Here is a 25,876-nt window from a genome sequence, read left to right on the forward strand (position 1 = left end):
TTATTCAGAATAAAAACTTTATTTATTTATTTTTTTGTTTAGTTTCTCAGAATGTGAGCAGCAAGGAATGTAGAACTCTCGAAACAAATCTAGCATTTTTCACGTTTACAGATTTTTTTTTCAGTTTTGCCGGATGTTACAATCCTAAATCACTGTTTTCAAAAGCTGGATCCTCTCTGGTATTATTGCATCATTACCGTTTTTATAAAGGAATTATATTTCCCTTTCAAATAAAAAAAAATTTTCTATGTACGTCAATACACTATTGAACAAAAGGCCCAAGAAACCTTCTGAACAATCAGGGTACAGAATTTCTTTAATATAAATACGAACGGATGGGGATAAATAATATTTAAAACTTAGATTATTCAATGCTTGCAAAAAAAATATAAATAAATCTGACTGTTCACCAGCATACACACACGGAAAGACGTACACTTAGTCATCCTTGCACAGGGAGCCCCTGTTTCAAAGCGCCTTTGATTTTTTTCTCGCTCTTTACAAGAAGTGCAATTTAAAAAAAAAACCACCTAAAAATTAAAAAAAAAAAATAAAGTAACTGCTTCCCCTCGGGAGCCATAATGTACGAACAAATTCACATTGAAGAACTCGGCTAGAAAATTTGTTCATATACCCTGTTTCTGATCAAAGAATAGAGAAGGTAAAGGGTGCAGGGCCCGCGGCCGAGCGAGGGGTGGGAGGAGATAAACATCGCTACTGATACGGACAGCCATTCCAGCAACCAAGATTGCTACGTCACATAAACTATAAAAACGCGTTACCAAAGAAAACAAAACGGGGTGGGGGTGGGGGGTAGACGGGGCGGAGGAGAAAAAAGGGAGGGCAGGAAGAACCTTAAAACCAAACCAAAAAAAAGTAAACGTAGAAGAAAGGTGGGGGCAGAGGGACTCTCCTGGCGCGCAGCCCCGAGCCCACCATCACAGGTGGGTGAGCTTGGGGGCTTCCTGAATTCTTCCCTGAGAAGGATGGTGGGCGGTAAGGTCCGTGTAGGTGGGGTGCGGCTCCCCTGGCCCGGGCCCGTGATGGTGGCCGCTGCCCAGCGGCCCAGCACCCCCGTAGTCTATGGCTGCAGAGGCGGCGTGGGGGAGGTGAGTTAGGCCAAAGAGGGCAGGCCCAGAGTTGCTCATGGGCTCCACATAGCTGCCCCCCACGAAGACGGGGCTTCCCTGTAAGTGTGGGGTCCCATAGCTGCCGTTGCCCTGCAGGCCATGCGCGTGTGGGTCATAGTCGGGTGTACCCCCCGCCGCCGCCCCCGCCGCGGTGTAGCGCTTCTGTGGGGGCGGTGGGGGCGCGCAGCTTGGCAGGGGTGCGGGGTAGGAGGCGGGGGGCAGCCCATAGGCGCCCTGGGGAGGCTTGGAGAAAGGCGGGGGCGACTGGGGCTCATACGGGACGCTGTTGACCAGCGAATGCATAGAGTTCAGATAGCCGCCCGCGCCAGGGGGCACGGGGCTGCGACTTGGGGACTGGCCCCCTGATGACGTCAGCATGCCCTTGCCCTTCTGATCCTTCTTGTACTTCATGCGGCGATTCTGGAACCAGATCTTGATCTGGCGCTCAGTGAGGTTCAGCAGGTTGGCCATCTCCACCCGGCGCGGCCGGCACAGGTAGCGGTTGAAGTGGAACTCCTTCTCCAGCTCCACCAGCTGCGCGCTCGTGTAGGCGGTGCGCGCCCGTTTGGACGACGCCTGCCCAGGCGGGCTCTTGTCGCCAGCGCAGCTCTCCCCTGCGAGGACAGAGGAGACAGCAAAGGAGAAAGGAAGAGAGCCATCAGGGGCTGCCTCAAGCCCCGCCTAGCCCCTGACCCCTCCAGGCCCCTCAGTTGCTCCAGGCTCCAAGATCGCTCTGTCAGGGCCCAGAAAAGGGGATGAGGAACTAGGTCCCCTCCTCTGTCCTGGCGGGGAAACAGTGCCAGTTGCTGGGTAGCTAACCCCTCCTTCAGTCAAGTTGCAAGTCATAAGCTTCCCTAAGGGAGGAGAGGTAAGGAAAGAAAAGCAGAACCCCCAGTTTGCCTTCCTGGAGCTATTCACTTTCTGAATCATTTACTGATCCTTCAGGCCTATCAGACTACAGGCTCCCTGTGGGCGGGTCTCCCATATTCATTTCCTTTACAGTAACCGGAATGTGGGGCACCTAATACACTGAATAAACCTTTCCCTAATTCACTGTCTAACTGAAGGATTGGACAGTTGCCTCAACCGGCCACTTATTTAGTCTACCCACTGGAGATGGGTGGAGTGGAAGCCCTATTCTGAAAGGCCTTCTGTGTGCAAAGGAAGAGATCCCATTGAAAGTACCAATTTCTGGTGGGGTGACCCAGGCCCCTGATTCTGGGTCATATTAATGAGGGCTCTTGGTGTCATCAAGCAGCCTCCCCATTTTCACCCACTAATCTTGTGCCCTCCTATCTTCCCCCCCACTCCCAAATCTTAGACTCTGGGGCGGGGGGGGGGGGGGGGGGTGGTCCCAGATGCTGAGGCCTAGAGCAGAGTACTGGCAACTGGAGGTTGCCAGTAATAAGGTAACCAAGACGCTGGGAAGCCCAAGACCCAGGACCTGTCCTTCAGTCTAGTTCCTGGAGGCCCATGTGGTTCCCATTAGCATGACAAGTCCAAATCCCCTCCCCCAGGAGATCTCTGGCAGCCTTCATTGTACTGAGTAGGGCCTTCCCAGAGGTAAGGCAGCCACTCCATCTACTGGAGCAAAAATTAAAAATAGGCTCTGTTTATAACCAAAGCTGGAATTCTCACTTGGATGGTGACTAGGTGTGCTTTTATCCTGCCACATTTCGGTGTGGAGTGGATGTCACTGTTTCATTAGAAATGAGGACTTGTGGAGCATCTGGGTGGCTCAGTGGGTTAAGCCTCTGCTTCAGCTCAGGTCAAGGTCTCAAGGTCCTGGGACTGAGCCCCCACATCCGGCTCTGTGCTCAGCAGGGAGCCTGCTTCCCCTCTCTCCCTCTGCCTGCCTCTCCACCTACTTGTGATGTCTCTCTCTGTCAAATAAATAAACAAAATCTAAAAAAAAAAAAAAAAAAAGAAAGAAAGAAAGAAAGAAAGAAAGAAATGAGGACTTGTGCTAAAAAGAGAGAGTGGAGCTCAGGTTTGTTGTGCCTAAAGGCCCTAACTCCAAGAGTGGAATAAGAAGGGATTCCAAACTCCCTAGGCCCCACTTGCTCTTGCAGAAGTCAGGAGAGACTCCCATCGGGTCTTCTCTGGGGTTTCCTGGTCAGAGTCCTGTCACCCCCCCCTAGTTGAAGGAGAAGGAGCAGTTTACTCTTGAATGTGTTCCAGTGCTCCCAGACTGTACTGGCTGTGGCCGGAGATTGCTGGGGGGCGGAGGGGGTGGGAAGCGGGAGCCAGGCCAGAGGACCCTCCTCCAGAAGCCACCGTTTACCTGAGCTGGAGCCGCTTGTTTTCTGCTTTGTGTTTTGCCGAGACTCTTTCATCCAGGGGAAGATTTGTTTGGCCACGGTGGGTGAGTTGAGTAGGGGGCTCTTGGCTGCGCTGGCGGGGGTGGGGTTGCTGCTGGCATTCTGAGGTGGGGAAACTGAAGAGGGGGGAGGGGGCGCGGCTGGAGCCGGTGCTGGGGGCTGCGGCGGGGGTTGCGGCTGCTGTGGAGCTGGGGGCGCGGCCTGGGGCGGCGGCGGGGCCAGAGGTGGCTCGCCCAGGCCTGGGGGCTGGCTGGGCGGGCCGCTCAGGGTGCGCAGACACGCCTCGCTCAGCTCGTGCGCCTTGGGGTGGCCCCCGCCGCTGGTGGGCGACTGGAGGGAACAAGCGGGTCGGTGGTACTCGCCATCAGCGCCCAGTGCCGCGGACGCCGGGTACGGCTGCTGACTGGCATTATAAGCGAACCCGTTGGCTGCCTGGTAGGGGTAGCCACCGTAGATCGCGGAGCTGTCGTAGTAGGTCGCTTTTTGCATCGCGTTGTTTCACAATCTTGATCGCACACTCTGACAGGGGCTTGACACCCGTGAGGGCGCACATTGGCACGCCCCCGCGGTCACGTGACGCTCCGCCGCCAATGGCCGCCCCGCGCAGACCTGGGGGGGCGAGAATCGCAGCGCGGTGAGGGCTCCGCGCAAATCCATCTTACTCTCAATAGCTAAGTGACATGAAAGCCATAAAAGAAAAAGTGGTCAGCAATATTTAGCAGCACGACTTGGCCCCGGGCGCAGAGAGCTGCGCTATAAAAAGCCGCTGGAATTTACTGGCAGCTACAAATATTTGCTTAACTTGCGTCTGGAGTTGGGGGGTTTTCCGGGGAGAGAGGAGGAGAGTCACCGAGGGCTCGAAGCCCGGTCTCCAGAGCTGGAGTCCAACAGAAGAAAGGCTGATGGGCTAGAAAGGAGCAGGGCTGAGAGCCTTCCTTTCCAGGGAAGGAGAAACTTAGGGTGTCCCTTCATCTCCGCTCCTTGGCCTCGTCCAGTGAGACCCGGGGCTCCTTGCCGCTCAGGATCTTGGGGAAGGGGCAAGGGGGCAAAGGGGAGAGTAGGTTGCCAATTTGTTCTCCAGTCGTTTTAGGACTAATATTTGTCAAAAAGAGCCCTGACGCGGGGGGACTTCCCATCCAGCCCCTTCTTGGATCTTCCAGCACCCAACAGAGGTATGCACAAAAAACTCTGAGGCAACTGCCCTACTCTACCCCCGATGGATTTCAGAAGCTGAGCTTGTTAGGCAGTTAATCTACCCCTGTGGGGGGATATGACCTACCTCTTCCAAATGAGCCCCTTGTGGCCAAGAGGGTGGAGAAAAAACTTTAGAAAGAACATCCTGTATGGGAAGGGACCAATAACAACACTGGCTTCAGCAAGTCAAACTCAAATCCTGGACAGTTCTTTACTCCTTTCCTCTCCTTATTTTCTCAGGCACGACCCAGCAAGCCACTCCCACTTGTTTCCCCCTGTTACAGAAGGTCCCCAGACCCTCCTGCCTTGGGCTTTCTGAGGTGCTGTTATTCAGGGTAACTATCAAATTCTACCTGTTAAAACATGATGGATTAGAGAAAAAAAACCCAACCCACCAGGAACCTGAAAAACCAGCGTTCATCTCCATGACCACGGCTTGAACTCTCCCTCCAACTTAACGATAATAGGTTCTGTCTTAGGAACTGCTATGTAATTTGATGTATGGGGGTCATTTGGCTCCGGACGAGGGATGGAAGCGCAAGCCATAAAATCCTGCCAGAGTTCCCTGATCTTTGTGTGCTGTTGTTGTTGATATTTGTTACTTAGCCGATTTACCTGCTTCAGAAACACCAAGCAAAGGTCAACCCTGAAAATCTTAAAAGCAACTGAAAGCCTCCTCAACCCTTTTTAAAAATTTATTATTTAGAAAGCAGTTTGCAGAAGTGAAATCTATGTTTTATTTTTGTTTTCAGCCTTTGCATGGTCAGACTCTGGTTCTCAGCTGAGAGAAGTTCCATGTGAGTTCATATACACACACATACACACACACACGATCTCTGACTATTTAAGAAAACATAATGACAAATTCATGAAGAAAATGGCTTAGTTCACACCCAAACTACATATATTTCAGTCCTGGAGTCATTCAAGTTCTCTAGAAATTGCAGACACTTTGTTAACTAGAAAACACCATCCACCAACAGATGATTACAATTCTGTTTTTAATAATGGGCTTCTCTGGATTTTATTATTAAACCAACAATCTGACCAACATCTGGAAAACAAGCACAATTAATTTTCCAGAACCTCAATTAAAAATTACAGCTTCCCTTATCCGAACTTACTGTGCGTGATCTTGAGCCCTGGAGTATTGTTTCTATTTTGGAATAGATAGGAAGCTACAGATACCATGATCGAAAATAAATAAAGAATAAAATAAAATTTAAAACTGAATAGCAATCGAATGTCTCAGTTTCCTGTTCTTTCACTGAAAACAGTTCTTATTATATTTGGCAGTGTTAATGTCTGCCATTATAAATTCTTAAGATACTAGGCTTGTGTAAAATAAAATGTCAGGTTAAGAAAATTACTCCAGACACTTGAGCAGCAAGATATTAGATAAAACAAAATGAAGGTGATTTTGAACGTGTAACATTTCAAGTGACTTGCTAATCCATTATCACAAGCTATATTGGCCTGCTGCTTACTTAAGTCTTTTCATCAGGTTGTGCATTGTCTTGTAAATAACAAAAATACCATGAAAAACCAAAGAGCATACAACAGTCCCTATAATATGAATTCACCTCAGAAATCCCACCAAAGTCCTCCCTATTGTTTGAGGTCAGCAGACAACTACCGTGGGGCCCACACATTTCCCCCCTCCTGCCCTCACCCCAGCCCCCAAAGTTTGCAACCTAGTAAAGAAGTTGGATATCTGCCAGTCTGGAAACTTGCTTTGCACCCGCGCCCCCCCCCCACCCCAAGCAAGGGCTGGGATGGGAGGAGATTCCTCCGAAAAGATCTGTTTCTGGACAATAACCCCCAGGTGCAAGAACTCAGAGTTGAGAAGGCTAAATTGAGTGCAGAAAGCAAACCCTATTGTCTTTCTGGAAGATCTGCCCAAATTTAACCTCCTTCCTTCAGAGACCGCTCCCTGTTTCCACTCCTGTCCCTTCCTCAGCCTGCCCTCACCCCGACTTTAAGCGGAAATATCGGGTAAGAGCCCCCCTGTCCCCTTGCCCACCCTCCCTCCCTCCCCAACCCAGAAAAGTTGGGGCTGGGCTAGGGGAGAGGGAAGAGGTGGGGGCGGGGATGGGAAAGCGGCCTGAACTCGAAGTGTAAGGGTATCAGTCACTGCCGGGAAGGAAGCTCCGGCTTGTGAACTCTTCTTGAACCGAGATTTAAGTCTGCAGCCATAAATCACCGAGACGTAAACTCCGCCATTCAGCGCTGAGAGCGGCCGGTTGTGGCCCTGCTTACCTTAACTTCTGAGGAGCGCCGCGAGCGCAGGCTCGGGCTCGGGCTCGGGCTCCGGCCCCCGGCCCGGATCGGCCGCCCGGCCGGGTCCCCTAGGCACGGGATGGGCACCGACCCTCAGCATCAGCCGAGACGGCAGGCGGGAGGGAGACCCCAAGGCCCGGACGCCGAGGCGCAGAGCGTGGCGGCTTCGCTGCTCCGGCAAGGCTCGCCCAAGGCGGACTGGGGCGGCTTGGACCCCCCCCTCCCACCCACCCCACCCACCCACCCCTCCCCCACACCCCCGCCCCCTGCCCTTCCCGAGGGCAGCAGCCGCGGCCCGGAGATAAGCGCTAGCGCGGCGCAGGGCTCTGCCTGGGCTAGTGGCACCGACTTGGGTATGTTTCTTATGAATATTACACGCGGAGCAGCGTCTGGTCGGGGCGGGGGGGTGCGGTGGGGGGTGCTGGGGGCGGGCGAGAGGGGAGGCCGAGGCGGCTGGGGAAGCGCGGGGCGGCGTGGGGGATGGGGCTAAGGCGAGGGGAGGGACAGGAGCGAGAGGGGGAACTCGGCGGCGGCGGGAGGAGGGCAGCCTCCCCCCCAACCCCCAACGCCCTCCCTCTACTCGCTTCTAGGCGTCACTAAAGTCCAGGAAAATTATGCTAATGAGGACAAAGGGCTCTCACAAAGGGGCTCTCTAGCCGGGCTCTATTTCTTAGGAATCCATTTGAGAAACCACATAACGCCTGCCCTGGACACATCCAGTTGGGGTGCAAGGGGAAAGAGAATCAGGAGGCGAGTTCCCCAGACTTTGGGCACTTTACCACATCTGTCACCCCCAATCTGAGAACCTCAAAGGCACTCTTTGGGGGGCAGAGGTTCGGCTTCCTTTCTCAAGAGACCTCCCCAAAAGCCAACTGGGCTGTCTTTGGTTATATTTTTAAGCAAAAACCCTTAAAATTCTGGCAGCCAGGAGGGAAGAAGCCTGGGGGAGATGCGCATAAGCCCAGGCAGTAAAAGGGGATGCTCTGGGCTCAGGTACACACTAGAATGCCTAGAAAACTGGGTCTCCAGCTTTTCGGTGCCCATTTCCCAGTACAGACAGGCAGCTCAATGGCAGGGAAAGACATAAAACTCTCACCCCAACGCCAACGGTGTCTATGATGTTTCCCCCTCAATTAGTGGTATGCAGGGACCCTAAGCAGAGGAAGGGCCAGAGTGTGCCCGGCAATATTGCCACAACTTTAAGGAGGATGGGCTTCCTGCCTTCTAATGCCCCCCTCAACTCTCCAGAGTCCGAAGTGAACTCTGCAAGGGTATGTGTGTGGCAAAAAGAGAAATGGAGCTTTCGTGCAATTCCAAGGTGTCAACGGCCAGTTCTTCTCAAAGGAAGGTGTTAAAAATATAAGTAGTATGTTTAAACTGTCAGGGAGCCAAAGTGTCACCTTAGAGCAAAAACAAAGCCAAGGGAAAAGGGAGAAATCAAAAAGCACTTCTGGCCAGGGTGGCCTCATGCATACCAATGGTTTTTGTCATTTATGGCTGGGCAAGATTTATGACTCGGCGCCCCAAAGCTGTAAACAGAGCACAAAACAGCAAACACTTGCTCCTCATGGCATATTGCGGCGTAACTTGAAAGGGGGAGCCGGGCAGCGTAGGAGGTGAGAGCCAACGCAAAAATCCACTCAGCTGCATTTTCTCTTCAAACCGGCCGGGTCGGATGTGGCATTTGAAGAAAGAAGGCGTGGGTCAATAATCAACCCGCACTTTCTCCTCCAAACTGCTGACACGACTCTCACCGCCTTCTCAGCTAAGCCAGCTGCAGGGAAGGCCAGCTTTCCGTGAGAACCTGCCAGGGGAGGGGAACTCCTGGGCCAAGAGGGCCGAGGGCGCCGAGGTGAGGGCTGGGGCAGCCGGGGAGCATACCTTTTCAAAGGCGCCAAGACCGTGCCGGGCAAAATGCTGGGACTGGACTGGAGGAGCCACGGGACCCTAGGGAAAGCTGGGGCGGGAGGTCGGGACAGGGTCCCCACCAGTCCCAGACTAGGTGGCTTTTGGGTGGCTCGCTGCCGCAGGCAGAAATGGGTCTCTGACCTCAAGTCTAGGGTCTGCCGCCCTGGCACGGAGACCTTCGGGGTTTGGGCCTCTCTGCTGAAATCCACAGGACTGACTTTTGGGGGCATGACAGGAGAGGTGATTAAAAATAACAATTTATGATTGCTGAAGGGTTTTTTTTTTATCTGTTATTGTTTTTTAAGAGAAAAATACCGCCTGTCGATATCCACTGTCAGAAATTACCCACCGCTGCCTCTGCGGTGCCTTTCTAGGCAGATCGCGCAGCCATTCACCCTGCTCGGCCAAAACCGCTGAGGTTTTCTTTGTGGAGAGGGCCCCTTGGCTCCTCCAAACCACCCGCTCCAGTCCCTGTGCTCCCTGATGTCTTACCCGTGGGGACTAGAAGAAAACATTTTCTCAGCACTACAAAAATATCTGGAATAGCGAAGGTGTGTTTGTACCTCTCTACCCTTTACAGGGGCCTCCTTGAGAACATGTCTGGGAGGGCCTGGGGCCGATTCAAGGCTGTCTGTGCAGCCCCGGGAGAAAGGTGAGGCAAAAAGAGGCATCAGAATCCGGGAATGGGGAGGAAAATTAATGAGGAAATACACTTGCCTGTGAGGGTGCGGCTGGCATTTTAAGGGTAACAGGGGACTAGCCTGTTTTTTATCGCTACAGTTCAGCTATAATGGAGTGCCTTTAGCTCTTTCCATGAAGGAAAAACCAACGGGTGCTCTGTAAACTGGCCTGTTGGTTTCTTCTCACTGTGCACACTTTTATGCAGAACCAGTGTGAGAGTCCATCCCTAGATATTTATTCCGCTTGCTGGCACTGAAGTGACAATAAAAAGATGCTTTTAACAAACCTCTATTCCCTCTCTCATTCTTTCTAGCGAAACTATATTATTTATGAGTCTTTAACTGGGTCAAAAATGCGCCAGAACTGGGTCATAAATCATACGAAATGCTGACAAGTAATTGAACAGCAATTAAAGCTAACATTTTATTTCCAAGGGGTGTTTTAGAGCACTTGAAACGGCCTCAGTTAAACACGGTTAGCGCGGAGGCCGGCAGCGGGGGAGGGTAGAAGCGGCCCTTCCGTTCTGGGGATGTAAATCCCACTCAAGTAGGGGAAGCTTGATTTTATTTTTTTTCCCAAGTACAGAAAGAAATAATTTTTTTTTTTTAAGTCATGGGCAGATCTGATTCCTGACTCCGTGTAGACACCCCTTTCCTCTACTCCAAGCTCTCCAAGTGCAGAGGAAAGTGAAGTTTCCTTCACCTTTTCAGGGAGTTTTTATCCTTCCCAGGAGCACTGGGTCTCCAAAGTGCAATTACCACAGGCTTTCCCAGTAATTTGGAAGCACAGTTTAACTCTCATTTGCCTCTATCCTGGCTATAGCACTGTTCCTGGGGTCTGAAGCCCGAGACATGTCTGCCTCCGCTTTCTGTGGACTCTGCCTCTGGAATTCTCCCTAGCCCAGGTTGTAATAGCCAGTCCTTAAAACTCTGCAAGCCGGCTGGGTGTGTTACAATGGGGTGTCCAGGCCATGCACAATATGAAGCCCAAAACCAGGTCTAGCTCCCTCCTCTCCAAAATTCCGCCTAATAGAGCTTCCGGGCGTTCCTCAGGCTTACCCCCCACCCTAAGCTAAGCGTCTCCTAGGTCTGAGCTGTCCTTCCTCAAGCCTACCCGGGTAGAGAGGGTGCTGGGGAAACAATGGTGCATCTTCTGGGGTCTGGCACCTTTGGTCCCGCGTGTGGGAAAGCCCGTCCTACAACCCAGCACTGAACAAAGTGGCCCGAAGCATCATCAATAAAATGGCAGCGCATCTGCACACTCATTGATTTCCCTCTTCCAACTGCTCCGGTTGCCCAAATCAGCCTTACCTCTTCAACCCCGGCGGCCCCACAAACGCCTCGGACCCGGAGCGATTCCCCTACCCATCCACCCAGCCCCCACCCCCTCCTGGCAGTCTAGCCCCGCGAGCGCGGCGCGGGCCACCTCGGCGTGATCCGGCGCTTCGGGACCCTCCCTCCGCCTGGGGCTCAGCTCCTGGGACTCCAGCCCGCAGCAGTGGACAAAGCCGCCTAAGTGCTGGAAGCCACCGGGCTTACCTAGTAGCCGCCAAGTGCCCTTTCCTTTATACCCCCAACACTTTCCAGGGAATTAAACTCAGTCTGAGGCGCTACTGGGGATCTTTCAAGCGGTTTCGGTTCTACGAGAGAAACAAAGGAAGAGAGGGGCTGAGGGTCCTGTTGGTGAACCAGGGTCTCCTCGCCTGACCTTTGTCTCTCACAGCCATAACTCACTCTAGATATGAACAATCAGCGGAAATACCTTAAAATAAATTCCATCCTCCTGGTGTGGCCTCGAGTCCCATCGGCTAGCTCGCCCAGAACCGCTCCATGAGCGCTGAAAACTGCAACCCGCTAGGAGAGTGCTCTCCGGAGAAGGGGAAGGAGAAGGAGGAGGTGGGTGCGTGGGGGTGGGGGAAAAAAGCTCTCGCTCGGTAGAGAATCTAGAAAACGTAATCACAGGCGAAGCCCGCCCGGGTCTCCGCTCCAAATGCCACAATAATGCGCTGTATTATGTGCTCACGTGGTCATACGTCAACTTAAATCCTTTTATTTGAAATAGGGAATCACTGAAGGGACTAGGTTTCCAAGCAGAACATTCAGCTTTGGGGGAGGGGAAGTGGGGAAGCTTGGCCAGTAGTGGGGAAGAGTTTTGTCTAGGGCACTGCGACAATGGGGGCATACCCCCCTCAACATGTGCCACACTAGGCCACTTATCTCCACTTACAGTTCTTTACAAATGATCCAAACAGAAGGGAACAGAACGGCAATGCTGTCCTCATTCTTAGAGTCCATGTAACTTTCTGTAGTCTTCCACTCACGGACAAGCTGAAGCCTGCACGCCCAAGCACTCGAGTCTCCTCTGGCCCTCCAGCCAGTGCATCAAAAGGCAAAGCCCAGGACTTGTTTCCAGAAGAAAACCCAGTAATGATTGGCTTAGTTGGTGGACTCCCTCATGGCCTGCCATTGTATGGAGTTTGCTAACACCCACGCTGTACACCACACCACTGGAGAAACCCAAAAGGCCCCAAATTACCTGACAAAAGGCTAAAGCACCTCCTCCAAATCCAGTTGATTTTGTTCAGTGGGAGCCCTCTAGGAAAGAGGTGCTTAGCTGGAGAGTGGTGGGTCAGGGTTTTGCAAAATATGGAAGGACTCAGTGCCCTGGTTATACCTACCCTTAGACATGTCCTCAGTGCATAGCAGGAGTGATACAGAAAATTGTAGGCTTCTAACAATGGAAAATGTAAGGGGGAATTATCTAATTGACTTTGTAAGATAAATACACACACACACTCACACACACACACACACACACACACCCTTTACTGGCATCCCTTGGAATTACCTACAAGATAACCTGAGACCTTCTTTGCACATGGGTCTGTCCACCCTCCCCTAAGACAAGTCTGTCCACCAGCAGAAAGCAAACTGGATCAACTCTGCTCCAACAAACAACCCCCCTGTTCTACTCCTGACTTCTGCTTGGTGACATTGTCCACTGATTTTAACACTTCACCCTCTAGAAAGTTCCTCTTTTCCCGTCTGAGTTTCCAAACTTCGGGAGTGCTCTCAGAAGCAGTGAGATCCTCATGCCTTATTCTTTTCTTTCCCTAGAGTGGATTTCGGCTCCCTGAGCCTTCTAAGTGTGAGGACTCACTTGTAGTAGCTGCAGGAGGCTGTGCATGATCCCGCCCCTCCCCTCCTCCCCTGCAGGGACCTGGTGAGAACGTAAGGCCCTCAGTAAGGGGGGCCTGGTCATGGGGGTGCCAAATCGGAAGGGCAATAAAAGAGGAGAAGACATAATCCCTTGGAAGTGAGCTGTGGCCTATGCTAGGGGCAGTATTCCAACAAAGTTCTGTTTGTGGTAGGGCTGGGAAAGAACCTCTCTGTCAACTGTCCCAACTCTGACCTAAGCCACAAGCTGGAAAGTGAGACCCAAAGTGAAAAAACCTGCTTCTCTTAGGTATGGGGGTGGGGGATAGGACCAAAGGCTGGTACCCAAAAAGCACTCTCCATTCCCCCAAGGATTCAGACCGCTAATACATTGTCCTCTGCTCCCCTTATGCATCCTTTCCCATCCCAGCAGTGCCAAATATTTCACACTGAACCCTCCTGATAACCTAGAAAGGACCTGGAAGTTTTGCCAAATCACTGCCAAACTACCCTCTGCCCCAACCAAAGTTTCTGCAGAGACTTCGACTCAAAGATGAGAAGGGGCCCCCTTCAGAACTCTCCAAACAGTCTGGAGCAAATCGAAACTCCAAGGCCATAAATCAATGGGAGAAGTATTTGGTACTGCTTCAGAGAAATGCCTTAACGCCAGGAAGGCCCAGCAGCGGCGTCTCAGTTCTAGCCAGGAGCCTCCTTGCCGCTATTAACAGCCCAGTTAATGCTCCAACTGCTGCTTAACAATTAACATTAACGACTTGGGTTGGAATGGGGTGATTTGGTGGGATGTGAAGGGAAAAATCTGAGGGAGTCACAGGAAATGTAATTTTTGAGGTGAAAATGGCTTCCCTAAGAGAGACCTGGGTCTGGGCAAGCCACCAGGAAACAGGCATCTGAGAGTCCTCCCTCACCACTCTGAAATCCACTCTCCTTGAGAGAGGCTATGGGCCTTTTAAAGTTCCCTTCCAGAAAACAAAAATAGGGATGCCCAAGCATGTAGGCCCAGGCTGGGAAACCTAGCTCCAGTCCCTTTCTTTCCACTTACTCCTCCAGGCCCCAATCTGACCAGTGCTGGGGACACATGCCCTGGATCCATTTCACAAGAGCCAAAATAGGTGGAAAGTTGCCTTGGAAGGAGCAGGTGAGCAAGGATACAGAGCTTTGGTCAATATTTGCAAGGCTGTTGGCAGATTAGATATATCTGTATTCAAACACTGCAATCTGATTTCTCTGTCAAAAATACACTTCACATTTTTTCCCTTGTAGTTAACTGTAGTGGTTTTGTTACTTAGCATCAGGTAAGGCCTGCTTAGCACCCCCACTTTTTGGTGGAGGTTAGAGATCATTATTTAACGTGAGATATTTTCTGTGGGTGCAGCTGTAGTACAAATGGGCTCCAAATTCTCTGGATACATATGGATCTGTGTGTCATTTTATACACATGGTCTAAAACTCCTGCAACTGTGTATCCATGCAATGGTTCTGTTGTGTACAGAGATGCAAATCATATGCACACCCTGAGTTGCAAATTCCTGAAATACTCCACCTACCTATACTTGATATAAATGGGCATACAGTAGCTGAGACAGTAACCCAGCTTTATTATTACCCTGTTTACTTTCCATCTGATAAAATAATAATTGTATCCAGAACACCACATAAGCCTTCCAATATTGCTGAATAGCATGTTGCAATTAATGAACAACCTGCTATCTATTTGGGGAGCAAATTTTAGGGAAGACAGAGGCCTAGGGGAATAGAAAACGAGAACTCGGAAAACTTTTTAAAATAAATAACTCCTGAAAGAACAAAGCAAACCCATTCCTTCATACCAAGCTTCTGAAAGCTATTCCAGCAGCCCCTCCCCCAAATAGGCACGAAATTTATGGATCTTTTACAAGGTAATAAACCACAGTAATTACCTCCCTGCATTCCCAAACTAAGAGAACAAATTAAGCCAGAACTTGAAAAGAATTTTAAAGAGTTCTCTCTTGTTTCCAGTAGGAAAAGAAAACGCAGAGACCTGGAAGACCTGTGCTTTTCCCCTTGGAAGAACAGAGGATCAGCCCGGCTAAAGGAACAGAGAAGACCCGGTTGCCTGCATTGGAAAGGCAGTAAGTTTTCTCTCGCCAAGGAAAGGCAGAAGGATAAAACAAACTGCAAGGCGGCGAGACAAGTTTCCTCCACGCAGTCTGTGCCTGACCGCCATTCTCGAACTCACAGTCTCCGCAGGCGCCGCAAACAGTGGATGAGGAGAACGGCCCACGCAGCGGCCGCCGCGCCCGTGGCCTCTACTTGCTTTTGCCCGGCTGCTCCGTGCAGCAGTTGGTTTGGAGCTTACCCGAAGAAACAAACAAACCCCGGTGACACCCCCTACCCCCACGCACACACATCTTTGGTCCGGGCAACTGCCCCTTCTGCACAACGCGGGCCGGCTTTCGGAGCAGACTCTTTGTCTGCCTGAAGCCCCGCATTTGCGGGGAGTGCAGCTGAAGGGGACCCAGCTCCAAAATGCCTCCGAAGTTAAATATTGACCAGAAGCTCTTTCAGAGGAGGCTGCTCTCCCTGGAAGGGTAAATCCCTTTCAAAGGCCCGTGCGAAGCCCCGCGGAGTGAAGAGTTAGCGCAGCGCTTACCTCGAAAGATGTTTAAGACTGATGCAGTCAGTGATTGTCTCCAACCCCGGGCACTCGGGGAATCGCCTTTTCCGGCGTCCAGGCGCTCTGCGGACAAATAAACAGCAGAGGGTAAACCGTGGCTGCGAAGGAAGGGAGTTGGAGAACCGGAGTTGGAAGTGCCGCCGGCGCGGGCGCCAGGGTGGCCCCCCGGGTGACGCGGACACGGAGGAGTCGCCAGGGCACTCGTCCATGAGGCGCACTCGTTGCTTGTAAGGGTCTAGTCTAAGAATGGCCTGAAGATAGTGATTTATTTTTGTAAAATAAATACATTCTCCATCTCCGCACCCACATTCTCCCCGTTCTTTCTTTGAGGGGGTGAAGGAAGGGGGTAGGGGAAGGAAATGGACAGGCGGAGGAAGATGGGAAGGTGGAAGAAGCTTTGCATTGGTGCCAGCTCTGCTCCGAGAGCTCCTCACGCACCTCAACTTGGGGGAATGTGAATGCACGCTTTATTTTCTTTCGCTAACAAAGGGAAGCCCTGTCTGGGAGCATTCAATCACGGACCCTCTTGAAACCTCACTAATAGTGTTCATTTCTGTTTGGCGCGAAATTAGACCCCAGCTCAGTCCTTGGGCCGGGGGCAGTCTTGAGAGGTTTTGTCTCCTGGTTCATTCAAGCCCTGGGTGCGTCACTTCTCCTTCCCAGTGGGCTGGCCGGACTACGGCAGCGCCTATTCCCTCAGAGCAGGGCAACCATGGCTGTTGGAAATAGGGGTAAATGGCAAGGACAGAGACTTCGGACAATACCTGGTGTGGGGGCCCTATCCAGCCCGGCCTTACACAGCAGCAACAGGCCAACCGATGCCCTATATCTGCTGCCAACTCAAGATATCTGCAACTCTCTCTTGCTCTCTAACTAGCAAACAGTCAGTCAACTTTCCTGGGATGGAGAAGATGCCAAGCAAGGGAGGAAAGAATCATCCTCCTTGCTAAACCTGGGCTTGGAGAAGTTCTCCGCTGGAGGACTCTGTTGGGCGGGTTGCTTCCACAATCATATCCCCCACTACCATTTTACCCAGGCGGGGGTAGCCTCCCCACACTCCAGCCTGCCCCAAACCACCCCTCCATGCCTATCTCCAGTCCCTGCAATCCTGCTGAGAGCCTGAGAGGCTACCAAATAGCTGGCAAGCCCCCGACCCTCAGGCTTCAGGACCCCCCAGCACATTGAACAAGTGGCCACAAACAACTAGTTGCCCTCTGCCACCACCTCGACCTGCAGCTCCCACCCTCCATCAGGCACTTAGGACTCGGAGGCCACGCTGGGCCCCCCCTTTCTCTTGTTCAAACTCTCTCCCTCTGTATCCCCAAAGGGAGTGCCCCGGCCTTGGAGCTCCTGGAGTGACTCCCAGCAAGGTGGGGCTTAGCTACCCTTCTTGGTGCCATTCAACTTTGCTCCAGAAAGATCTGCTCTGCCACCATCCAGCACCCCTCCCCCACCCAACGACGCTTAGGAGTATTGTAATTATTATGGTTATTATTGTTGTTGCTATTTCCTTATCCCCAAGTCAAATATTCATGGCTGCTGTTCCCCATAAATCGTTCAGACTAATGAGTCACAGAGAGATGCTGCCCAGGTCTCTCCCTCTGCAATGGCCACCGCCGCCGCCGTCGCCGCGTGGCCTCTCTCTCGGCGTTTTTGGCGCTCGCTTGCTCCCTCGCTCGCCCGGCGCGGAGCGGGTGATTTATGAACACCGGGAAAATTGAACAAAGCCGCGCGCCGGTCCTGTGGTATCTCTGCAGCCTTCCCCAGTGTGAATCAGAACATTACCAACTGTCTGCGCATCCGTCCCACTCCATCACTAAAGCCAGGCTGTGACCGCAGAAAACCAAGCCCAAACTCACGTTTCCCGGGACACGGCGCGCTCCCCGGACTTGCAGAAACCCTGAAGAAAAAGCCCCAAGACCCAGCGTGGGCCCGCCAGCTCCGGTCCTCCCCGCCAAAAGGCTCTCTTCAGCCCTCCTGAAGGAGTTAAAAGCCTTTGGAGATAAATCTGAGGATGTGTGTTTTCTTAAAAATCAAATAGGAAGTTGGGGTCTCACTTCTGAGAGATTCATTCCTAGTGAGGCCCTGACGACTCCAATCCATTCCTGACGATCCGCATTAATTATTTAATGAGTCACGTGACCTCAAAAGATTACAATTTCAATATCTCCCTCAAACTGGTGCTACACCTTTATCTGTAGCAACCACCGTCCTTGTTTGGCATTTTTAGTTCCCAGGCCTCCGGAAGCTGACACCCTTGCTCCTTGCTCCACTCCGGGACCAGCGACTGCCATGAAAATCCCAGGGCCAGCAGAGTAGAATTAGTCAATCTGGAACTATAAGCCTTGTGCACTGTGCGGTGCCCACCCCTCTCCCAGGCACCCTGGCGTCTATTCCCTCCTGAGCCCAGAGGAGAGCCCACTCATTTCAGGGTCTTGGCTAAGGCGTTTTGGTTACATAACCTCCTTGGGTGCTTTGACCGAGGATCAGGCAAGAACCCAGCCTTCTTCCCCGGCCACAGCACACCTGTGGCCACCCATGTCAAGTGTAAGCCCAGATGCCCACGTCCATTCCAGGCAGAATAGGCTTCCAACGGAGCAAAGATGGCTGTGCACTTACCCTCTCCAAGGTGAGACCCAGTCTCTATCCAACCTACACATTCATTGACATGCACATGGGGGGACTTTTAGCTGCCTTAGCTTCCTCATGGGTAAACTTTGAAGAACCAAAATGGTCTCCAAGTCTCTTTCATATCAGACATTCTTTCAAAGAGGGACCTCTTTTAGCCCCAGCAATCAAGTCCAGAGAGAGGGGAGCTGCCCTGAAGGGGCGGGGGGAGTTACTCCATGAGTTTGGGGCCTTGAGAAGAAGAGATGCCAAAATTCCAAGACAGAAGGATCAGACTAGAATGTTCCATAACAGCCCAAGCAGCCTCCCTGATGCTATCAAGAAGTTAGAACCCACATCCTTTCCTCCTATTTTTCCCAGCCCATAGTCTTTTGAGAGAGGAAGCAGAGTTGTTCTTGGGCCCATGCTGTACAATAGAGAGAAGGGGCAACTGGAGAGGCCCTTGGGAAGGGTGAGCCTATGCTCTTCAATACAGGACCCAGGCTAGGGATGCAGACCAAGGGAGTGCAAAGAACAGTCCCACTGCTTGCACAGAAGCCCCACCCATTCAGATGGGAAGCCCCAGGTTTCTGTTTGCTACATTGATTCTTTGGGGTCTTTCCTTTCATTCTAAAGAGTCCCTGATTAGTTTCTATGTTGAAACTGCTGGAGGGAACCCAGCAGTGAGAAGAGCAGCACAGTTTGGATGCTTAGGAGGGCAGGGAGACAGAGTAGAGATGGTGATCCCCACCCCATGGGGAGGAAGCTGAGAGGTGGGGGGAATGTAGGCAGCCTGGGATAGCTGGGTATAGAGTCAGAGATGCTGTGCCGAGGGCCCACTCCCCATATATCTAGGTAATCTTCCCATGAGCTCCATCCTGGGTATTAAGTACTCTACTATGCCTGTCACAGTTGAATTCCCGCTGTAATAAAACACCGGGTATATCGTAGATTTCAGCAAAACTAGGAAAGAGAGCCTGCAAAGTGCCATTTTTCTTCAGGGGGGAGAGTGTTAAGTACTTAATTCAAACTGTGACCATTAAAGTGTCTCCTATCCGATTTAGGTTGATTTCAGATGTTGACAAAACTTTTATCTCCAGAGTCATGCACAGCTTGCTTGGCTCTGTGACTAAAGCAAAGGAGTATATGTTAGAGGGAAGGAGGGAGAAAGAGAAAAAGAAGAGAAGCGCATGTGTAAGGGTCATTTTGGTAGGAGAATTATAGAGCTTACACAAAATACTGTCTTTAAAGGTCAAGGGTTTGAAGTGCCACTAGGGTTCGCTTTAAAAAAAAAAAAAAAACAATTAATGAGATAGAAAATTTGTCCTCTGGGTGAACTCTTATGGTTGCCCTAGCAAAGGGAAGACAATGCATGATTTTAAAGCCCAAAGTGGGATTTTCTAAGCTGTTATAACAAGCTCTCTTAAAGAGGGAATCTAAAACAGGCAAAACACTAAAGAAATGACACATTTGCTTGGGTCATCTTGGATAATTTTGGCTTTGCAAAACTTACCAATACCTTAATAATCAAGACAGTTTGGACAAAAATGCCATCTTGTCCTGGTATATTAGAAAAACAATCTTTCGATCCTTTCTCTTCCTTTCTTGGATAGGCTATAAGAGTAAGTGAAAGAAAGTTATCCCTTTCATCCCCATACAACTGCCTCCAGTATGAAGCTAATGAATGCCCTTATACCCCTCCTTCCCTACAAAGGAGAAATATAAGAATTTACCTTAAATGATGATAATCTGCCATTTGAGGTTTTGCAGCTTGACACTCAATTTCCACCAAGAGTCTAGGCATTTTTTGAGCAGACAGCCAAGATGCTGCGTCTTTGCCCGAGACCATATTATTTGCAAGAAGATCCCTCGCTTCTCCACAGACTTTTCCCAGAGAATGCCTTTCAGAATTGCTGTTGAATTACAAAGAAGTATTTATTGTATGAGGTGATTAATGATTCCTGGGAAAATTGCTATTTTCAGTGTGATTTAATTTCGTTTTACAAGTGCGTGTTGTAGGGGGAGGGTTAATAAGTTTCAGCAGCAGTCACAGTCCCTCCAGAAATCCCTGGCACCCGTTCACACCGGATAAAATGCACTTTATGCCAGTTTTGGCCTGACTTGGGAAGGCATGTATGTTTGCCCCTGAATTTTCTTGGGGAGAGCTGGAGGCCCCTCAGAGACTGGTGTCCACCACCCTCCTCCTAGATATGATTTGTTCATAGGTAGGGAACTGATCACCCTTGCCTGTATCACACACAGGGCAACAGCGGCAAGAGGAGGAATAGCACTGACCACTGGCTAAGGGTTTGACACTCATGGGAAAATGGGTTTAAAATTCCTCTGGTATAGCAAAGGCAGGTGAGCGCCCCTCCCATCTCTGCTAAAATTATAACATGAATTAAGTACTGCACCCATTCACTTGGCCAGGTGACAGTTACAGTCTGGGACTGCCCGTGTGTTGGTTTTCTGCATTGTGCTGCAGAATCCTCCCTATAGTGACAACCAAGTCTGAATCCTCTTTACTGATTTGCAAATCAGTTAATAAATACTAGAGTTACAGAGATTGAGACGTAGGTTTTGATTTTAAACCTTTGAATCTAGCTCTTTAGTTTGGGCAGAAAGATCCAGGAGCATTTGAGGAAAGTTACCCTAGCTTAGAGTTTGGCTTTTTTCCAGCACTGAATATTCCCAGGTCTACCTTGCTTGGGGTACATTTTGGGAGTGTCATTATGCTTTTTCTTTCCTCAGAGAAACTTTGGAGGGTTTACCTGAAAAATTCAGTTTATTTTGAAAGCTCTTGCTTCTGAAAGAAAGAGAGAAAGAAAAGAAAAACAAAAAACCCCAAGCTGTAGTTAGCAAAGAGAACCTTAAAAATATCCAAGAAACAAAAAGCAATCTCAACTCTCCGCACAAACTATTTTTTTTTTATCTCCAGGGAAACAGGCAGATTAAGTGTGAAGGTGCAATAAATACCAAAGGGACCACTTCTTTCCAAGTGTGCTCAGAGTTCAGCGTGTAGAACAGCTGCAGAAACCCCTGGGCCCTCAGCATTGCGCGGTTTCACCTTTCATTGCAGGGAAGGACACGTTTCTATGCCTTACACAGACTTGAAGCCTGAAAGCCTGGCCAAGTTTGGGAAGAAGAGGAGCCCTCTCAGAGCTCAAGAGCCTCCCTGCTCTTTGGAACTTTTCCCACAGTGGGTCAAACTTGACAAGAGTTCAGCTCGAGTTGAACACACTCACACAAATTATGTGAGCAGTCAGAATCCAAGTGAACATAACTCGAGCCATCTATAGGATTTTTACATGCAAGGTCAAACATCTCAATCCAGAGAACTTTTTTTTTTTTAATTAAAAGTAGGAAACACACAAATGTGTCTTAGAACTTTAATGGTTTTTTTAAACAGAGTTTATTCTTAGCACATGGCTTTTCTATATAGCCACACCACAATTTGTACAGTTGCACATGGGTCTAAATGCACTCCCCGAACCCCCAAGATTGTGCCTCAGAGTAAGACAACAACAACTCTACAACAATATTTTAAATAAATGCAAGGAAGGGAAACTAACATGTGTCACATCTACCATCAAGGTCTATACATTTTGAGAATTAAATAATCTTGTGAGGTCCACAATGTCTACTCATTTATTCAGTTCAATACAAGCTTGTATGAGCTGCCTTAATGTGGAAGGGGGAGGTAGGGAAGGTGGGAAAAGGGTCTGTTTTCTTCTGCTTGCAACAAATATACATATATGTGTGCCTAGTCAGCAAGGGCTGTCCAGCTGGCTTTAGCCATCTCAAAAGTATCTGTTGCCAAGTGGTCCTTCTCAGGTACCCAAACCTGCAGTCTTATTCAGGACATCAGGTTGATGCTGACATCAGCCAGCATCCTGGCTATTGTCTTCTCTTAGGTGGCAACCAGCACATACTCTTACCAACATAACGTCTTCTTTTTTTATTATCCTTTTCACCAAGTTGGGTTTTGTTTGGGGGTCTGTTATGGTCCAGACAGGTAGGAGTATGGGGAAAAGGGCAGAAGAGGGGGGGGGGGAAGCAGGTGGGGGAATGAAACTGGTCTAGATCTCTAGAAGATTATATGGAGGAGGGAATGGGTGTGGAGGCACCCTGGTGGGAGTGGGGAGGCAGGTGCGGGCTCTGAGTTTGTGCTTTCCCTGGCGGGCCTGCTGAGGCCGAGGCCGAGTTGGAGGACCGCATCTTAGTGTTGGGCAATTTGTGATCTTTCTTCCACTTCATCCTCCGGTTCTGAAACCAGATCTTGACCTGGCGCTCGGACAAGCAGAGCGTGTGGGCGATCTCGATGCGGCGCCGCCGGGTCAGGTAGCGGTTAAAGTGGAACTCCTTCTCCAGCTCCAAGACCTGCTGTCGGGTGTATGCGGTTCGAGAGCGCTTGGGCTCCCCTCCGTTATAACTGGGGTTGACTGAACGCCCATAACCCCGAAGGAGAAGGCCAAGGAGGAGGGAGTGGAAGAGAGGGAAAGGAGGAGGAGAGAGAAGGTGGGGTGGGGAAGAGCAATTGGACATCATCATTATATAATAACCTGACACCAAGTTCACGCAAGATACATAAAACGGCAAAGAAAATGTTTCACAGGCTATTGACAACGGGAAACACCCGAGAGCCATAAAGAATGGTGCTGGGCATTGGGGCTGAAGAAAAGCTTCAAAGACACATGGCCTGAAGCCTCTGCCAGGGCAATTAAATTTATGGGGGCTATAATTACTGCCCTAACAGTTTGGCGTCTCGTAAATCTCTCGATAAAGGGACCCCGGGTACAAAAGGGTTCTCACGTTAGGATCAGGCGGCTGGCTGGCGCGCACACACCCACATCCCACTGTAGCTCGGGCCAGATGGGGGCTCCCCTCCAGAGGCCCCCCCTTCCCCTCAGCCTCCTCTTCTGACCCTCGCCCCGACCCCCCGAATCCCGGCCCGGCCCCAGCCCACCCTCCCGCGCCTCCCCAGCGGTGCCACGTACCGGCGCTGACATGGATCTTCTTCATCCAGGGGTACACCACAGGCTCTTTGCCCTTCAGGCCGGGCGGGCTCTTGTCGGCCAGGAGCAGCGGGCACGCGGGGGCGCTGCCCCCTGCCGGGACGCCCGGGGTGGCTGGAGCCGCCTCGCAACGCCGCGGGGGTGCAGGGGGCGCCGCGCGATGCTGCGGGGGAGGCGGCGGCGGGGGCTGCCGCCCGGGCTGCAGGACGTGGCTCGCGTGCAGGCCGTGCGCAGGACCCTTGGCTCGCGCCGGGGGCTGCTCGGGCTGTGGCTGCCGCCCCGGGCTGGCGCCACCGCGGTAGCCATAGGGGTAGGCGGTGTCGGCGGTACCATGCGCGGGGTAGAGCGCGGCCGCAGGGTAGGAGGGCTCGCGGGCGGCCCGTGGCGCGTAGTAGGAGGCAGGGGGCTCGCGGCTGTTGCCCGCGTGGGGGAGCTGGGGCTGCTGCGCCGGCAGGTGCTGGGCCGCGGGCGCTGGGGGCTGCTGGTAGCTGGGGCCCCCGCCTGGGCCGCCGTCTCCGCCGCCCGGGCCGCTGTGCTGCGCGTACTCCTCAAAGGGAGGGAACTTGGGCTCGATGTAGTTGGAGTTTATCAAAAACGAGCTCATGGTCATTAATTTGTGAAGTGCAAAAATACTAATTTTTCTCGCGTTGTCGTTTTTCTGGGCTCGCCGAAGCCCCTCCCCCTCCTGCCTCGCTTCCCATCCCCCCTTTCCTCTGCTCCCTTCCCCTCCCCCGCTGTCAAGCGCCCACCCCTGCCCCTCCCCCTCCCGCTGCAGCCACCGCCACCAAAGTTCGCGCCGCTCCTCCCCCCGACCCCCCTCGCGCGCGCGCTCGTCTCGGTCCCGCGCGCGCCCCCGCCCTGTACCCACCACGTGACTAGCCCCCGCCAATGGGCGCACCGCGCGCGCGGACCCGGATCAGGAAGCGCGCGGGCCGGTGATGGATGCGGCTGTCCGGCCTCCGGCGGAGGGAGGGAGCTGGAGCTTAGGTTCCCCCCCAACCCCCCAACTTGAGTCCTGCTGGGAATTCGGGGCCCGCCAGTGCTTCTGGTCCTTTCGGTGCCCAGGCCGGGCCCTTTTCGTGCCGTACTCCTTAGCGTAGGCCTCGGGGCAGCCGGGTGACAGCGGCCCAGCGCTGACCTCGGGCCCAGTCTAGGCTGGCCTGGCGTCTTCCAGGGTTCGAGGCCGGTGTGGGGAGGGAATGGCGTCGAGACCTTGGAGGTATCCTGGTTTTAATCCTGGCCCCTGAATAAAACGAATAAGGCCAACAGACCCATTTTTTTCACCAGCTGATCCCCTTTCTCACATCGTGCGCCAGAGATCCCTTGCCTCGAGAAGCCCGGCAGGAGCCGCAAGGGTGGGTGGGTGAATAGCTGAAAGAAATGGGCCCGAGGTTGTAAAGCAAGGCCATTCCAATATAACCGGATGGGCACTTTTCATTTTTTCTTCCTTTTAGAGACAGAATCTATTTGATTTTTTTTTCCTAAGAAAAATCAAAACCTTTCTAATAGCATCTCATTTGATGGAGGTGTCGATTTGAGAGTTAAACACGCTTGCATTTACTAGGTGCGACTGTGAGAGAAAAAGTAGCCCAAGGGGGGAATAGGTAGCAGCGACGCCTCCACAAAAATCGAGTTTTGAAACCAACAACTTCCTATTTCAGAACAATCCCCAAACAAAAACAAGCTAAGGACGGAATAGGCACTGTGCCCAGTCTGATCGCTGACGGGTCTTTTCCCGCTAAGAATTCTATGTTTTGTCTCCAGGATGCTGCTTTCTCAGGCTGTATTCGAGGCTAAAGTTATATTTACAGGATAGTCTATAGTTTCTGAATTGCTGAAAATTAGCATATTAACGATAGCAGCAACTCTGGAAAGGGAGGAGAGAGGACTGTTGCCTGCCATTTGGTAATTGAAATTTGATGGGTAAACTAATTACGCCATTATTAACAAATAAATTACATATTAATTCCACCTAATGTTGATCTTTAAGTAAATACTGATACCTTACTCGTAGTGTGTACTTTCCCTTTCATTTTCTGAGTAACAGACACACCTGGATCCTCTACTTGTCAGCCTAGATGAAAGCAGTGCAAACTAGCATAGTCACCATGCTAAAAATAATTTCATATTGGCATGCAAAGCAAGAATTCTTCAGCTGGTGCACCTTAGTTGAATTTTCAAAGAGCAATATAAACAGCTTTCTCACAACTGAGTCTGGACTGCAGACAAGAAAAGTTATAGCCTAAGCCTGGAGACACTTCAAAAGGAATGTCAATTCTATCTTCATTTATATCGCTTACTCATATAAGTTACTAAATGCTGGAATATATCCATTTGATGGATAGCCATTTAATGCTTAGCCACATAAAGCCTATTATATGGGACTAATCTTTAAACTAATTTAGGAAAAGAGGTTAAAAAAGGGATCATGTTAGCTTTCCAACTGGAATCACCCTGAAGTGGTACAAAGAGGTTTTCCACATTGGATGTGTGTCTCTGAAAAGTGCTGTGCATCGACAAGGGGCACCCTGAAATTTTTTTTAAATGAAATCTGAGCCACAGACAGAAATCAACACTGAGCGTAATCTTTAGACATCCTCTCTAGAGTTGGGGGGAAATCTAGCCTGTGATACAGCTAACTATATCAGTATTTCTCTACAACAAGAAAAAAATATGTGCATCATATTTTATATATTATTTCATATTAACAATATATACATACATAATGTAATTTACAAAACGTGGCTTCCTAAGCTTCAGGGGAAGAAAAAAAAAACATGAGAAGGAAATTTTGCCCTCCTCATGTCATCAGCCTTGAGTACTAGGGTCTTAACTACATCTGTTTAATATTATTTACAGACACTAAAACACAAAATTCATGTTGTTTAGCCTCAGAACCTTCTACTGAGTT

The 25,876-nt window shown here is 50.9% G+C and overlaps 4 protein-coding genes across 12 annotated transcripts in view; 1 reads left to right on the forward strand and 3 right to left on the reverse strand.

Annotated features, from left to right (window-relative positions):
- HOXA3 (homeobox A3) lies at positions 1-15,406 on the reverse strand. 4 transcript variants are annotated; one of them, XM_047694134.1, is made up of 4 exons: positions 15,320-15,376; positions 11,053-11,153; positions 3,415-4,060; positions 1-1,744 (listed from the first exon to the last, which is right to left on the reverse strand). In XM_047694134.1, exons 3-4 carry the CDS (start codon positions 3,938-3,940, stop codon positions 939-941), a joined length of 1,332 nt encoding a protein of 443 aa, XP_047550090.1. In that variant the 5' UTR covers positions 3,941-4,060; positions 11,053-11,153; positions 15,320-15,376; the 3' UTR covers positions 1-938. The 4 variants fall into 4 exon arrangements, with proteins under 4 accessions (XP_047550090.1, XP_047550088.1, XP_047550091.1 ...); XM_047694132.1 differs by lacking the exon at positions 11,053-11,153 and having other exon boundaries at positions 15,320-15,406; XM_047694135.1 differs by lacking the exons at positions 11,053-11,153; positions 15,320-15,376 and adding an exon at positions 11,276-12,227.
- On the forward strand, positions 7,005-14,822 carry LOC125080386 (ena/VASP-like protein). 5 transcript variants are annotated; one of them, XM_047694142.1, is made up of 2 exons: positions 7,005-7,278; positions 14,686-14,822. In XM_047694142.1, the coding sequence occupies exons 1-2, from the start codon at positions 7,005-7,007 to the stop codon at positions 14,757-14,759; spliced, it is 348 nt and encodes a 115-aa protein (XP_047550098.1). In that variant the 3' UTR covers positions 14,760-14,822. The 5 variants fall into 5 exon arrangements, 3 of the variants coding, with proteins under 3 accessions (XP_047550098.1, XP_047550099.1, XP_047550097.1); XM_047694143.1 differs by having other exon boundaries at positions 14,689-14,802; XM_047694141.1 differs by lacking the exon at positions 14,686-14,822 and adding an exon at positions 9,139-9,317.
- On the reverse strand, positions 15,266-23,772 carry HOXA4 (homeobox A4). 2 transcript variants are annotated; one of them, XM_047694138.1, is made up of 3 exons: positions 22,948-23,772; positions 19,684-19,863; positions 15,266-15,406 (listed from the first exon to the last, which is right to left on the reverse strand). In XM_047694138.1, the coding sequence occupies exons 1-2, from the start codon at positions 23,573-23,575 to the stop codon at positions 19,685-19,687; spliced, it is 807 nt and encodes a 268-aa protein (XP_047550094.1). In that variant the 5' UTR covers positions 23,576-23,772; the 3' UTR covers positions 15,266-15,406; position 19,684. The 2 variants fall into 2 exon arrangements, with proteins under 2 accessions (XP_047550094.1, XP_047550093.1); XM_047694137.1 differs by lacking the exons at positions 15,266-15,406; positions 19,684-19,863 and adding an exon at positions 20,775-22,392 and having other exon boundaries at positions 22,948-23,756.
- HOXA5 (homeobox A5) overlaps positions 19,736-25,876 on the reverse strand; it is an 18,827-nt gene continuing 12,686 nt past the window's right edge. Inside the window, exon 4 of the transcript XR_007121351.1 lies at positions 19,736-19,863. The gene's annotated coding sequence lies outside the window, so the exon portion shown is untranslated. The remainder of the gene's footprint in view (positions 19,864-25,876) is intronic.

Source organism: Lutra lutra, chromosome 11, assembly GCF_902655055.1.
Source record: "Lutra lutra chromosome 11, mLutLut1.2, whole genome shotgun sequence".
Lineage (NCBI taxonomy): Eukaryota > Metazoa > Chordata > Mammalia > Carnivora > Mustelidae > Lutra > Lutra lutra.

Excerpts from the sequence above, each read along its gene's own strand:
- HOXA4 (XM_047694137.1), bottom strand. The coding sequence starts at position 23,575 with ATGACCATGAGCTCGTTTTTGATAAACTCCAACTACATCGAGCCCAAG. Across the intron at positions 22,393-22,947 it reads GAAGATCCATGTCAGCGCCG|TCAACCCCAGTTATAACGGA; the intron begins GTACGTGGCACC and ends ATGGGCGTTCAG.
- LOC125080386 (XM_047694141.1), top strand. The coding sequence starts at position 7,005 with ATGGGCACCGACCCTCAGCATCAGCCGAGACGGCAGGCGGGAGGGAGA. Across the intron at positions 7,279-9,138 it reads GGCTAGTGGCACCGACTTGG|AGAAAAATACCGCCTGTCGA; the intron begins GTATGTTTCTTA and ends TTGTTTTTTAAG.
- HOXA3 (XM_047694132.1), bottom strand. The coding sequence starts at position 3,940 with ATGCAAAAAGCGACCTACTACGACAGCTCCGCGATCTACGGTGGCTAC. Across the intron at positions 1,745-3,414 it reads AACAAGCGGCTCCAGCTCAG|GGGAGAGCTGCGCTGGCGAC; the intron begins GTAAACGGTGGC and ends CTGTCCTCGCAG.